This window comes from Rhinopithecus roxellana, chromosome 6, assembly GCF_007565055.1.
Source record: "Rhinopithecus roxellana isolate Shanxi Qingling chromosome 6, ASM756505v1, whole genome shotgun sequence".
NCBI lineage: Eukaryota > Metazoa > Chordata > Mammalia > Primates > Cercopithecidae > Rhinopithecus > Rhinopithecus roxellana.
In genome coordinates this window covers 52,354,141-52,366,072 of record NC_044554.1, presented here as the reverse complement: position 1 = coordinate 52,366,072, position 11,932 = coordinate 52,354,141, and the positions used below count along the sequence as shown (strand labels likewise).

General features: G+C 47.8%; 1 protein-coding gene across 2 annotated transcripts; it reads left to right on the top strand.

The window, feature by feature from the left end:
* The first annotated feature begins 1,449 nt into the window (after window positions 1-1,449).
* Window positions 1,450-11,253, top strand: NDUFB2 (NADH:ubiquinone oxidoreductase subunit B2). Of its 2 annotated transcripts, none has more exons than XM_010359809.2 (4): window positions 1,450-1,613; window positions 7,548-7,692; window positions 9,535-9,638; window positions 11,176-11,253. In XM_010359809.2, exons 1-3 carry the CDS (start codon window positions 1,516-1,518, stop codon window positions 9,607-9,609), a joined length of 318 nt encoding a protein of 105 aa, XP_010358111.1. In that variant the 5' UTR covers window positions 1,450-1,515; the 3' UTR covers window positions 9,610-9,638; window positions 11,176-11,253. The 2 variants fall into 2 exon arrangements, with proteins under 2 accessions (XP_010358111.1, XP_030787792.1); XM_030931932.1 differs by lacking the exon at window positions 1,450-1,613 and adding an exon at window positions 3,154-3,226.
* Window positions 11,254-11,932: the final 679 nt, after the last annotated feature.

Below are 11,932 nucleotides of genomic sequence, written 5' to 3'. Positions count from 1 at the left end.
TGGGTGCAGCTGGGTCCTCTGGCTCAGGGTCTTTCCTAAGGCGGCTGCATCTCCAGGCTTCACTGGGTGGATCTGATGCCAGGTGAGCTTGGGGGGTGTTGGGCCCAGGGCCTCAGTTCCTAGGAGCTGTTACAGCAGCAATAGAAAAGGGGCACATGGGCCAGCGCAGTGGCTTATGCCTGTTATCCAGCACTTTGGGAGGTTGAGGCAGGCAGATTACCTGAGGTCAGGAGTTTGAGACCAGCCTGGCCAACATGGTGAAACCCTGTCTCTACTAAAAATACAAAAATTAGCCGGGTGTGGTGGCGGGTGCCTGTAGTCCCAGCTAATTGGGAGGCTGAGGCAGGAGAATCGCTTGGACCCGGGAGGCGGAGGTCGCAGTGAGCCCAGATCGTACTACTGAATCCAGCCTGGGCAACAGAGTGAGACTTGGTCTCAACAAAACCTATAGGGAGGGGGAAATCAAGTGAACCTTTCAGAGTAGGGAATTAAGTTAACATAAAATTTTGTGAACAACTTTTTTTCCTCATCTCTTTGTTTTCTACTTCCAGCTCCAGAGTAGCTTCTTGATTTGGGCTTACTTAGATGCTGTATGTTAGGTCACCTAGAGTCTGTCCTCACAGTTAGTTAAAATTTGAATGGGAATCTTATTTGCATTTAGAAGCTGAGTGCTCGGTGGTAGCGCTTGGCATCCCTTCCCTCACTTTCTGAAATACATCCGTTCAAATAGGGTGTTCATCTGATAACCAGAAGAGGGCCACGATGCGGCCTGCAAAACGCAGAAAGGGATATTTGCCCTTAGAGTTCTTAGCGAATATCTGGAAAACAAATAAGTATGCTTCAGTATTAAAGCCACACTATTCCATGTCGACTGGAAAGTCAACTTTCATCCAGAAGATAGCGGATGATCTCCTCTAATTTATACACCGTTCCGGGAGCGGTGGCTTACGTCTGTAACCCCAGCACTTTGGGAGGCTGAGGCGGGCAAATCACCTAAGCTCAGGAGTTCGAGACCAGCCTGGCAAACATGGTGAAAACGCGTCTCTACTAAAAATACAAAAATTAGCCTGGCGCAGTGGCGCGCGCCTGTAATCCCAGCTACTCGGGAAGCTGAGGCAAGGGAATCGCTTGAACCTGGGAGGCAGAGGTTGCAGTGAGCCGAGATGGTGTCATTGCATTCCAGCCTGGGCGACAGAGGAAGGCCTTGTCTCCAAAAAAAAAAAAAAAAAAAAAAAAAATTATACACCACTCAGTTTTAGGAGGGGCAGGAGAACAGGGGGAGAGCCCTACAGGCACGGGGCAGCTCAGCAACCATAAGCTATGCGTGGGCTTTGCTCTCAGGAGAGAGGCTTCCTGCAGCTAAAGGACCCACAGCTAATTTGGGTCGGGAGCAACTGCCGGCTCCCCCACTCCTGGAGATGGGCGACTCCGTGACGTCACGGAAGGCGGGGCGCCGAGGAAGTGAAGTAGGCTGGGGCGAGGCGGCTGGGGACTGCGGGACTGACGCAGGCGAGTATGTACGCCCTGACTCGGCTGGCGTCTTTCGCTCGCGTTGGAGGCCGCCTTTTCAGAAGCGGCCGCGCACGGACGGCTGGAGATGGTGGAGTCCGTCAGTGAGTGTCCGGCTGGGGATGGGGGCCTCGCCGGCCTGTAGCGGACAGCGCGGGTCCCTGGGACGCTCTCACCTTGACTGGGGCGCCTGGAGAGGCCGCATCCTGAGGCATGCTGGGACATGTAGTCCGCCCGTCCCCTGACGCCGCGGCTCGGGGAGAGGGACCCAACTGGGCGGAGGGAGACAGGGAGAAACTTCGTTGGCCAGATGGGACACCGTGTGCGGGGCTGTCCTGTTCGTAGGGGCTACCTGCCCTCGGGAGACGCACGCGTGAATGCAGAGCGGCTGAGCTAGTGGGCGCCGGCGCGGGCTGTCCAGGCGGAGGCAGCAGCCTGCGCGGCGTTTGTGGACGCTGCTGGAGCGAGGCGGAGGGCGGCGGCGGTGACGCCTAGGGAGGGCGCGGTCCAGGGTCCTGGTACCTGGCTGTGGAATTTAGGGTAGAGTCGGTTGGGCAGCCTTTAATCAGAGACGTCACGTGACGGCTTTTTAATGCTGAAGCATCACTCCGACTGCAGGGAGTGGAGGCGACCGCCCAGAGAGAGCGCTGTCGGGTGAGAGGAAAGAAAGCCGGAAGCCCACGCTGGGGCAGCTGTGGCGTTTAGGAGAGTGACGGGCAGAGCCGCCCGCGAGGTGGCCCGAGACGCTGACCGGAGGGCTGAGGGCCGGGGGTCGAGGCCGGGAGCAGCTGCCGAAGCCGAGTTGGTGGTGTGCAGAGATTCCGTAAGAGCAGGGCTGGAAAAGAGTAATGGATGATTTCGGATCCCTTAGATCATCAGCTACACTTTACCAAGAGGCATTGTGGGGTCGTGATTCCAAGCGGGGTTCTGGCCCCACAGTGGCTGGGTTCAAATCCCACCTCTGCCACACTCCAGCAGCGGAACCTTGGAAGAGTTTCTTATTCTCTTAATGCCTCAGTTTCTCACCCATTTAGCGTCCATTTGTAAGGAACTAAATGAGTCACTGTTGTCTAAAGCGTGTTTTGTTTTGTGTGTATGTGTGTGTGTGTTTTAAGAGATGGAGTCTAACTCTGTCGCGCAGGCTGGAGTGCAGTGGCGCGATCCCAGCTCACTGCAGCCTGTAACTCCTGGGCTCAGGTGATCCTCCAGCCTTGGCCTCCCAAAGTGTTGGGAATACAGGCGTGAGCCACTGCGCCTGGCCTCACTAAAGTGTTTAAAACAATTGCTGGTGCCTGCCAAGGACCATACAAGTATTCTTTAACTATTTTTGTTATTAAGGAACTGAGGTCCAGGAAATGAAAGGAGTGACTTGCGTGAAGTCCCACATGGATTAAGAAACTGGAGCTGGGGCAGGTGTGGGGTGGGCAGAAGGCAAAGCCCTCTGAGACTTGGGCAAAGAGAGTGATGGAGAGTCACGAGCGACGGCCCTTGGTCCTGCGTGAGGAGATGGGGGGATGCTGCTCCTCCCTGAGGTATTGGCTTGTTCGTAGCACACGCTGATTTCAGAGGGTGATAATTAAGTGCGTACGTATTTATGGAGCGTCTTCTCTATGCCCGCTCCTGTGTAGGTGCTGAGGATATAGCAGAATACGCGAGAGAGAATGAAGCGTACATTCTGGACAGGAGAGACACAAGTAGAAAAGAAGGACGTTTTTAGGTACTATCAAGGATTACGAAGAGAAGAATACAGCTGGGGATTAATGTGGAGAATGCGTGGTGTGAAAGTAGAAGGGATATTGTATTTGGGGATGGCGTGGGGATGCCTGGGAGTGTGGTTTGAAGCGGGACCTGAGGGATGAGAAGTCAGCCATGCAGAGACCTCAAGGGAAGAGCCCGGTGGACATAAGAGGGCAGAGGAGGCATCAGGTGGAGAGGCCGGAGCCCGCAGGGTTGGCAGGAGGCCAGGCTGGAGTGGAGCGCAGGCGAAGAGTGGGAGACACCAGGTCACAGGGACAAGTGTGGGGTCAGATTAGAGAGGGCTTTGGAGGACTCGGGATTTTATTCTAAGAATCACGGGGAGCCATTGGAGTTTTAAAGCAGGAAAGTAATGTGGTCTGATTTATGTGTTAAAAATGTAACTTTGGCCAGGCGCGGTGGCTCACGCCTGTAATCCCAGCACTTTGGGGAGGCTGAGGCAGGCAGATCACCTGAGGTCAGGAGTTCCAGACCAGCCTGGCCAACACAGTGAAACCCCATCTCTACTAAAAACACAAAAATTAGCTGGGCATGATGGTGCGCGCCTGTAATCCCAGCTACTGCGGAGGCTGAGGCAGGAGAATTGCTTGAGCCCAGGAGGCGGAGGTTGCAGTGAGCCGAGATCGCGCCACTGCACTCCAGCTTGGGTGACAGAGTGAGACCCCATCTCAAAAAAATAAAAATAAAAAAGTAACTAACAGTTATGGTGCATTTTTGTTTTTAAACTTGACTCTCAAACATTCGAAGTTGGAACAGCCATTATTTCCTTGGATGTTGTTTTTTCTCTGTTCTCTTTCCTTCTTACAGGACTTGCGCATAGTGTCTTACTCCCTTACGGTTTTTGATCTTGAACTTGTTTTCCCTGGAACTTCTTTGAGATCTTGCTTCTCAGTCTCTTGAGGGCGCTGCCCCAATTCAAGCTCACATGAAATTCTTGGCTTGGGGTTTTTGGTCTACACAGGCCCAACGCAGGTAGTGTGAATTTGGGTGCAAATCTGCCTGAGGACTGGCTTCTGAGAACAAATTCGTGTTCCCTTGTCCATGGAAGGTTTATTTCTTCTTCACCCTTTTACCATATGGGGCCGCAGCTTTATTCAGCGATCTCGTCATTAGCCCTCCCACCTTGGGTGGGCTCCAGGCTGCGTCTCTTGTCCCCACACCTCATGTAGCTATGCTGGGGGAGGTTCAAGGGCTCCCGGTGAAGGCAGCGTCAGTGATTGCTTAGCTTCCGGGCCTTGTTTTTACTTGGATTTTGCCCTTGGTGGATTCCTTCCTTTTGTGCCTGGTCAGTGATGTTTGTAAAAATCTTAAAAATCTCATCTAGAAGCGCAGTTGTTTAATTTGGAGAGTTGTTCAGGGTATCCAGTTTGCCACAGTGCAGTCCACAACCTGGTTTGGAACATAACATCGTGAAGTAGGTGTTGAGTCTCTACATTCCTTAGTCACGGCAGCCGTTGTCATTGTTCCTGTGGTATAATTGCAGTCTTTCAAATCTTTGTTCCAAAAGGTTTCCACCTTGCAGTGCCTACTTCAGGTTGCAATTAAAACAACATGTCACTCTAGCAATAACGAAGCGTGGGGAGCTGCTAAGATGGGTTTGAACTATAATGCTGGCATCGGCATTACCCAAGTCTTTTTTTTTTTTTGGAGACTGAGTTTCGCTCTTGTTGCCCAGGCTGGAGTGCAATGGCGCGATCTCGGCTCACTGCAATCTCTGCCTCCCAGGTTCAGGTGATTCTCCTGCTTCAGCCTCCTGAGTAGCTGGGACTACAGGCATGTGCCACCACGCCCGGGTAATTTTGTATTTTTAGTAGAGATGGGGTTTCTCCATGTTGGTCAGGCTGGTCTTGAACTCCCGACCTCAGGTGATCCACCTGCCTTGGTGTCCCAAAGTGCTGGGATTTCAGGCGTGAGCCACCGGGCCCGGCCTTCAAATCTTGTTTTAATCAGTTTTACTGCTGGGCACTTATACCTACATTGTATCAAAAAGCTATCAAAGAATAAGGATCTTGTTGGCCAGACACAGTGGCTCACGTCTGTAATCCCAGCACTTTGGGAGGCCAAGGCAGGCGGATCACCTGAGGTCAGGAGTTCGAGATCAGCCTGGCCAACATAAGGAATCCCTGTCTCTATTAAAAATACAAAAATTAGCTGGGCATGGTGGCGCACGCCTGTAATCCCAGCTACTTGGGAGGCTGACGCAGGAGAATTGGTTGAACTGGGAGGCAGAGTGCGACTCTGTCTCAAAAAAAAAAAAAAAAAAAAAGGCTCATGTTACACCACATTGAATGATCCTGCATGGTTTATTTACATAATGTAATATCTTGAATAAATAATATGGTATATGAGGACATTATGGAAACAGTATGCTATGTCATTCAAGTTGTAAAGTGGCGATATTTGGTAGGACCTTTTTAAACATACTTAAAAAGTACATATATACACACATCTGCAAAAAATAAACATCACCTTATTCATAACTAGTTATCAGTACTCTACATAGAGGCTTCCAAATAAAAGTGCTAAATTTTGGATGACTATTTAGAAAAAAAAATGGAATTTATCATTTCAATGTGGTAACGTTGGTTTTATGCTGGTTGGAATTCTAGTTAAAAGTTATGTCTTTGATTAATAAAAGGAGAAAATTGTTAATGGTATGTGTTTGTGGGCAAGAGCTTGGGCGTTGCCATCACATAGCACCTCATTGGTAAATCATTAATAATTACAGGCCCTATCGTAAGGTTACGAAAATTAAGTGAGTTAAAACTTATAAAATGCTTAGTGTGGTATCTGGCACATGGTAAACACTCGATAACTGCCAGTTATCTTTTAGAGTGGGAGAGGATAAAAACAGTCTACCAGCCTGGCAACATAGGGAAACCCTGTCTCTACAAAAAATATAAAAATTAGCCAGGTCTGGGGGTGTACACTTGTATGTAGTCCCAGCTACTTGGGAGGGAGGCTGAGGCAGGAGGACTGCTTGAGCCCAGGAGGTGCTCAGTCAGCAGAAGGATCGCTTGAGCTAAGGTCACACCAGTGCACTCTAGCCTGGGCGACAGAGCCTATCTTTAAAAAAACAAAACAGCCGGGAGCGTGGCTCACGCTTGTATTGTAATCCCAGCACTTTGGGAGGCCAAGGTGGGTGGATCACCTGAGGTCAGGAGTTCGAGACCAGTCTGGCCAACATGGTAAAACCCCGTCTCTACTAAAAAACGAAAATTAGCTGGGCATGGAGGCGTACACCTGTAGTCCCAGCTATGTGGGAGGCTGAGGCGGGAGGATTGCTTGAACCCGGGAGGCGGAGGTTGCAGTGAGCCAAGATTGTTCCACGGCACTTCAGCCTGGGTGACAGAGGGAGAGTCTGTCAAACAAACAAACAAAACCAACAGTCCTAGCTACCATATATCAAGAACCACTGCCATGTTACTGTTCACGAATCTGTGCATGATGAAGACAAGAAATTTCAGTGCACTTTTTGTACAGGTACTAATTTCTGTGCTGCACAAAAGAGAATATGGTTTATAAGCTGATTCCTACCTAGATGAAATTGGTAAACATATTTTATATAGGAATTCTTTAAAATTTTTTTTATCCACTTCTGTGTATTAGCGTATGTATGGCTGCTGAATAGGTTTTAGGAATAGCCCCAGTAGGTGCAAATAATTTAAATTAGATGCAACGTATAGTATTTATACTCCAACTGAATCCATTGACTATAACTCTTATGGACTCTGTGCCACAACTTGTCAAAAGTCTAAATGAAGTAAAAAGAAACACGTAATCAAACTTACTGTTTAAAGTTCTTTGTTCAGAGCCGTTAGCATATTTAATAGGGTTTGCGAGTCCTCTTTCCCATGTGGTTGCCTTTTAATAAAGATTGTGATAGGCAGAGGACATAATTTGCCTCTCAGATAGATAGCTAAACAAAATTAACTTATTTTTCTGAGTAAGTTAGTGACCTACTAACAAGTTCACAGTCTCTTAACTGAAACCTTTGGGGCTGGAACCCCAGAATCAACACATTCAAATTTCTAGTGCAAAAGAATGAATCTTCACTAATTGAAAACCAAAATGAGCCTCTTGTCAGTTTTGGTCAGTTTTTGCTGCTACACATGAAGCAAGCTTAGTAAAAAATGAGTATTTCAAGGGATTGTGAACTGTCTGTATTTCATTGGAGATGAGAAACATTAGCTTTGGTTCTAGGAGGTAACTCAGAGGAGTTCTGGATGACTTCATGCTTTGAGAACATGGCGCGCTGTTAGCCTTGTTGTTTTGTTTTGCAGTGCCGGTGGGGGTGTGCACATTGAGCCCCGGTATAGACAGTTCCCCCAGCTGACCAGATCCCAGGTGTTCCAGGGCGAGTTCTTAAGTGGATTCATGTGGTTCTGGATCCTCTGGCGCTTTTGGCATGACTCAGAAGAGGTGCTGGTAAGTGCAGGAGAAGAGCTCTGGTCGTTTTTTGGGTAGGGGGAGGGAGGATGTATTAATAGCTTAACTGGTTTATTTTTCTGTTGTAGACCATTTCTTTTTTTTTTTTGAGACGGAGTCTCGCTCTGTCACCCAGGCTGGAGTGCAGTGGCTGGATCTCAGCTCACTGCAAGCTGCGCCTCCTGGGTTTACGCCATTCTCCTGCCTCAGCCTCCCGAGTAGCTGGGACTACAGGCGCCTGCCACCTCGCCCGGCTAGTTTTTTGTATTTTTTAGTAGAGACGGGGTTTCACCATGTTAGCCAGGATGGTCTCGATCTCCTGACCTCGTGATCCGCCCGTCTCGGCCTCCCAAAGTGCTGGGATTACAGGCTTGAGCCACCGCGCCCGGCCTGTTGTAGACCATTTCTCTGTCTGGACATAGCCCTTTGCCACCACGTTGTCCATATGTATATGTGAGAATCCTATTATTGAATGAAACATGTTATCTTCTCACCTTTTTTTTACACGAGGATGTATAGTTAGGTGGTCCGTTTCTTAAGGTTTCTGTTAGGTTGCCATCCTAGGGAGACTAGAAGCTAACTTTTTTTTTGAGACAGTTTCACTCTGTCACCAGGCTGGAGTGCAGTGGCACGATCTCGGCTCGTTGCAACCTCTGCCTCCTGGGTTCAAGTGACTCTGGTACCTCAGTCCCTTGAGTAGCTGGGACTACAGTTGTGTACCACCACACCGGCTAATTTTTTTTGTTATTAGTAGAGACAGGGTTTCACCATGTTGGCCAGGCTGCTGTCAAACTCCTGACCTCAAGTGATCCACCTGCCTCGGCCTCCCAAAGTGTTGGGATCACAGGCGTGAGCCACCGCCCCTGGCCAGAAATGAATTCTTTTAACTTCTGAACTAGCGGTTCATTGGTAGGTTAGGTTTCACACTTAGATTCCGTTAAATGACGAATGTCTTCTAGTCTGTCCAGAGGCCCAGGGCAGCCAGGTTTGGGTGGGATGGATATGAGTGAATTTTTGTCTTGAGAAGGGAAGTTAGTTTTAGTGATTTTCTAACATATCGTTAACCTCAACTGAGGTTTTACCACATTGGCAGATTGTTCTTTAGGAAATGACACCTTTAAGACATTGAAATCTGTGCTTGTTGATCCAGAATACTTTGAATTTTAGTAAATTTGGGTTTGTTTCCAGGATAGGAAAAAAATCTTAAGTATGTAAGTTTTAGAAGCATCAAGTGGCTTCATATCCCATTTCTCTTAGAACTTCTCTGTGCTGTTGTCCTTCAGTAAGGAGCTGCCTGGGTGTCTGTGAACGGGCAGCACATTTAATATTTGAGGTGCCCCTGCCTCACTGTCGGTCAGTTGTCCGGAGTGGGTATAGTGTATATAGCTGTGAGGTCTGAGATGATGATGATGCAGCCAGATAAGCCCTTAGATCAGGATTGAAGATGAGGAAGCCCGCCTGAGGCGTCTCCCGAGGCTTCTCTATTTCACAGCAGTAATGTTAGGAGAGGTGGAAACATATTTTGCCAGGACTGCCAGGATGTCAGGAACCTTTGAGACCTGTTGCGTCCACTTCCCCCATCCTCCCTCCATCACAAACACGTACCAATGGCTTAGGCTGGTACCTCCAAATGGGGAAACTTTTAAAATTCAGGCCAGAGCCCATATAATGAACAAACTAAAGAACAGGTGGGCCATTGAATAATTGAAGTAGAATTTGTTCCTGTGGTCAGGGGCTGAGCCATATTGGTTTTTTTTTCTTTCCAAGATTTATTTCACAATTTAATTAGTTGCATGGAATGTAAATTCTTGACTTTTCTTTCTTTTAAATGGTTGTCACCAGGGTCACTTTCCGTATCCTGATCCTTTCCAGTGGACAGATGAAGAACTAGGTATCCCTCCTGATGATGCAGACTGAAGATGTAGACTCAGACTCACTCTGTACAAGTGGGTGTGCTCCAGATTTCTTTGTCATATTTACCTTTTTTCATAAACATTAGTTTTTACTGTATGCCTATGATGGACTTGAAAAAACTGCATATTCTAACAGCATGAAGCAGAATTAACCAAATCCTGTATCTGCTTTTTGTTTTTTTTGTTTGTTTGTTTGTTTTGTTTTTTTTTTTGGAGACAGAGTTGCTCTGTCGCCCAGGCTGTAGTGCAGTGGCATGATCTTGGCTCACTGCAACCTCTGCCTTCCACGTTCAAGTGATTAGCTGGGATCACAGGCACACGCCACCACACCCAGCTAATTTTTGTATTTTTAGTAGAGACAGGGTTTTGCCACATTGGCCAGGCTGGTCTCGAACTCCTGACCTCAAGTGATCTGCCCGCCTCAGACTCCCAAAGTGCTGGGATTACAGGTGTGAGCCACTGTGCCTGGCCACGTATCTGATTTCTGTCTTAAGTTTTCACATTTGCTTTGGTCTCTTCTTCTTTTCATTGTATGTTTTATTTTATTTACGTTTTTTATTTCGTAGAGACCAGGGTGTCACTATGTTGCCCAGGCTGGTCTCGAACTCCTGGGCTCAGATGATTCTCTTGCCTCGGTCTCCCAAAGTGCTGGGATTATAGGCGTGTGCCACCACACCTGGCCCATTGTATAATAAATTTTTTTTTTTTCTAAGTTAGGTTATAATTTTAGGGTTTCATTTATCTATCCACTGATCAACGATATATTAAGGCCAGTTCTGTGCCAAGCACAGGCCTACAGTGGTGAACAGGACAGATGGAGCCTACAGTATGTAGCTGCAAAACTACAGTGTCCTGCTTTCAACATTTAAATAGATCCAGCATATGGGAATATTACTATATAGAACTATATGAAAATTAACTCTTTAAACAGTAAAGGGTTATGGCTTTTTCATTTTCCAGGTCAGGAAGTCAAGAGTTTTTCTTTAAGAAGGGAGGTACTAAGAAGCTTCCCTTTCCCCATAGGCCCCTAGGGGTTAAGATGTTCTTATTTAACATGCTTTTATTTTAATTATATTTATTTTTTAAATTAAATTACATTTATTTATTTTTTTATTTTATTTTGAGATGGGGTCTCATTCTGTCATCCAGGCTAGAGTGCAGCGGTGTGATCATGGCTCACTGTAACCTCAACCTCCTGAGCTCAAGTGATTCTCCCGCCTCAGCCTTCTTAGTAGCTGGGACTACCACTCTTGGCTAATTTTTGCGTATTTTATAGAGATGAGGTTTCGCCATGTTGTCCAGGCTGATCTCAAACTCCTGGACTCAAGTGATCCACCTGCCTCAGCCTCCCAGTGAGTTGGGATTACAGGCGTGAGCCACTGTGCCTGGCCAACAAGTTTGTTTTAATGACTGGACTGTAAACCCTGAAGGGTGATTTTGCTTCTCTCCTCTACAAGGCTATCACATGATCAGTGCTCAACAAAGACTTGAATAATTGAATAAATGAATTATGGATTTGAATTAGTGAATATAAAAGTACTTAAAGCTTTCTACTTTTGTTTTCCTGCAGGAGCCGGGTGAGAATTTCGAGGATTATCGACTTCATATTTAAAGTTACAAATTAAAGTGGCTTGGTCAAGAATGAGAATGGCGTTATGGATCTTTTTTTGGGGAGGTGGGGAGGTGGGAGCGGGGTGGGGGACAAGTCTCACTCTGTCATGCTGGAGTTCAGTGGTGCGATCTCGGCTCACTGCAGCCTCCACCTCCTGGGTTCAAGCAATTATCCTGTCTCAGCCTCCCAAGTAGCTGAGACTACAGGCGCCTGCCACCACGGCCGGCTAATTTTTGTGTGTGTGTGTGTTTTTTTTTTTTTTTTTTTTTTTTGAGACGGAGTCTAGCTCTATGGCCCAGGCTGGAGTGCAGTGGCGCGATCTCGGCTCACTGCAAGCTCCGCCTCCCGGGTTCACTCCATTCTCCTGCCTCAGCCTCCTGAGTAGCTGGGACTACAGGTGCCCGCCACCACGCCTGGCTAATTTTTTGCTATTTTTACTAGAGATGGGGTTTCACCGAGTTAGCCAGGCTGGTCTTGAACTCCTGAACTCAAGTGATCTGCCTGCCTCGGCCTCCCAAAGTGCTGGGACTGCAGGCGTGAGCCACTGCGCCTGGCCTAATTTTTGTATTTTTAGTAGAGATGGGGTTTCACCATACTGGTCAGGCTGGTGTCAAACTCCTGACCTCAGGTGATTGACCTGCCTCGGCCTCCCAAAGTGCTGGGATTACAAGTGTGAGCCACCTCGCCTGGCCTGGATCTGTCTGATAATGGCAAC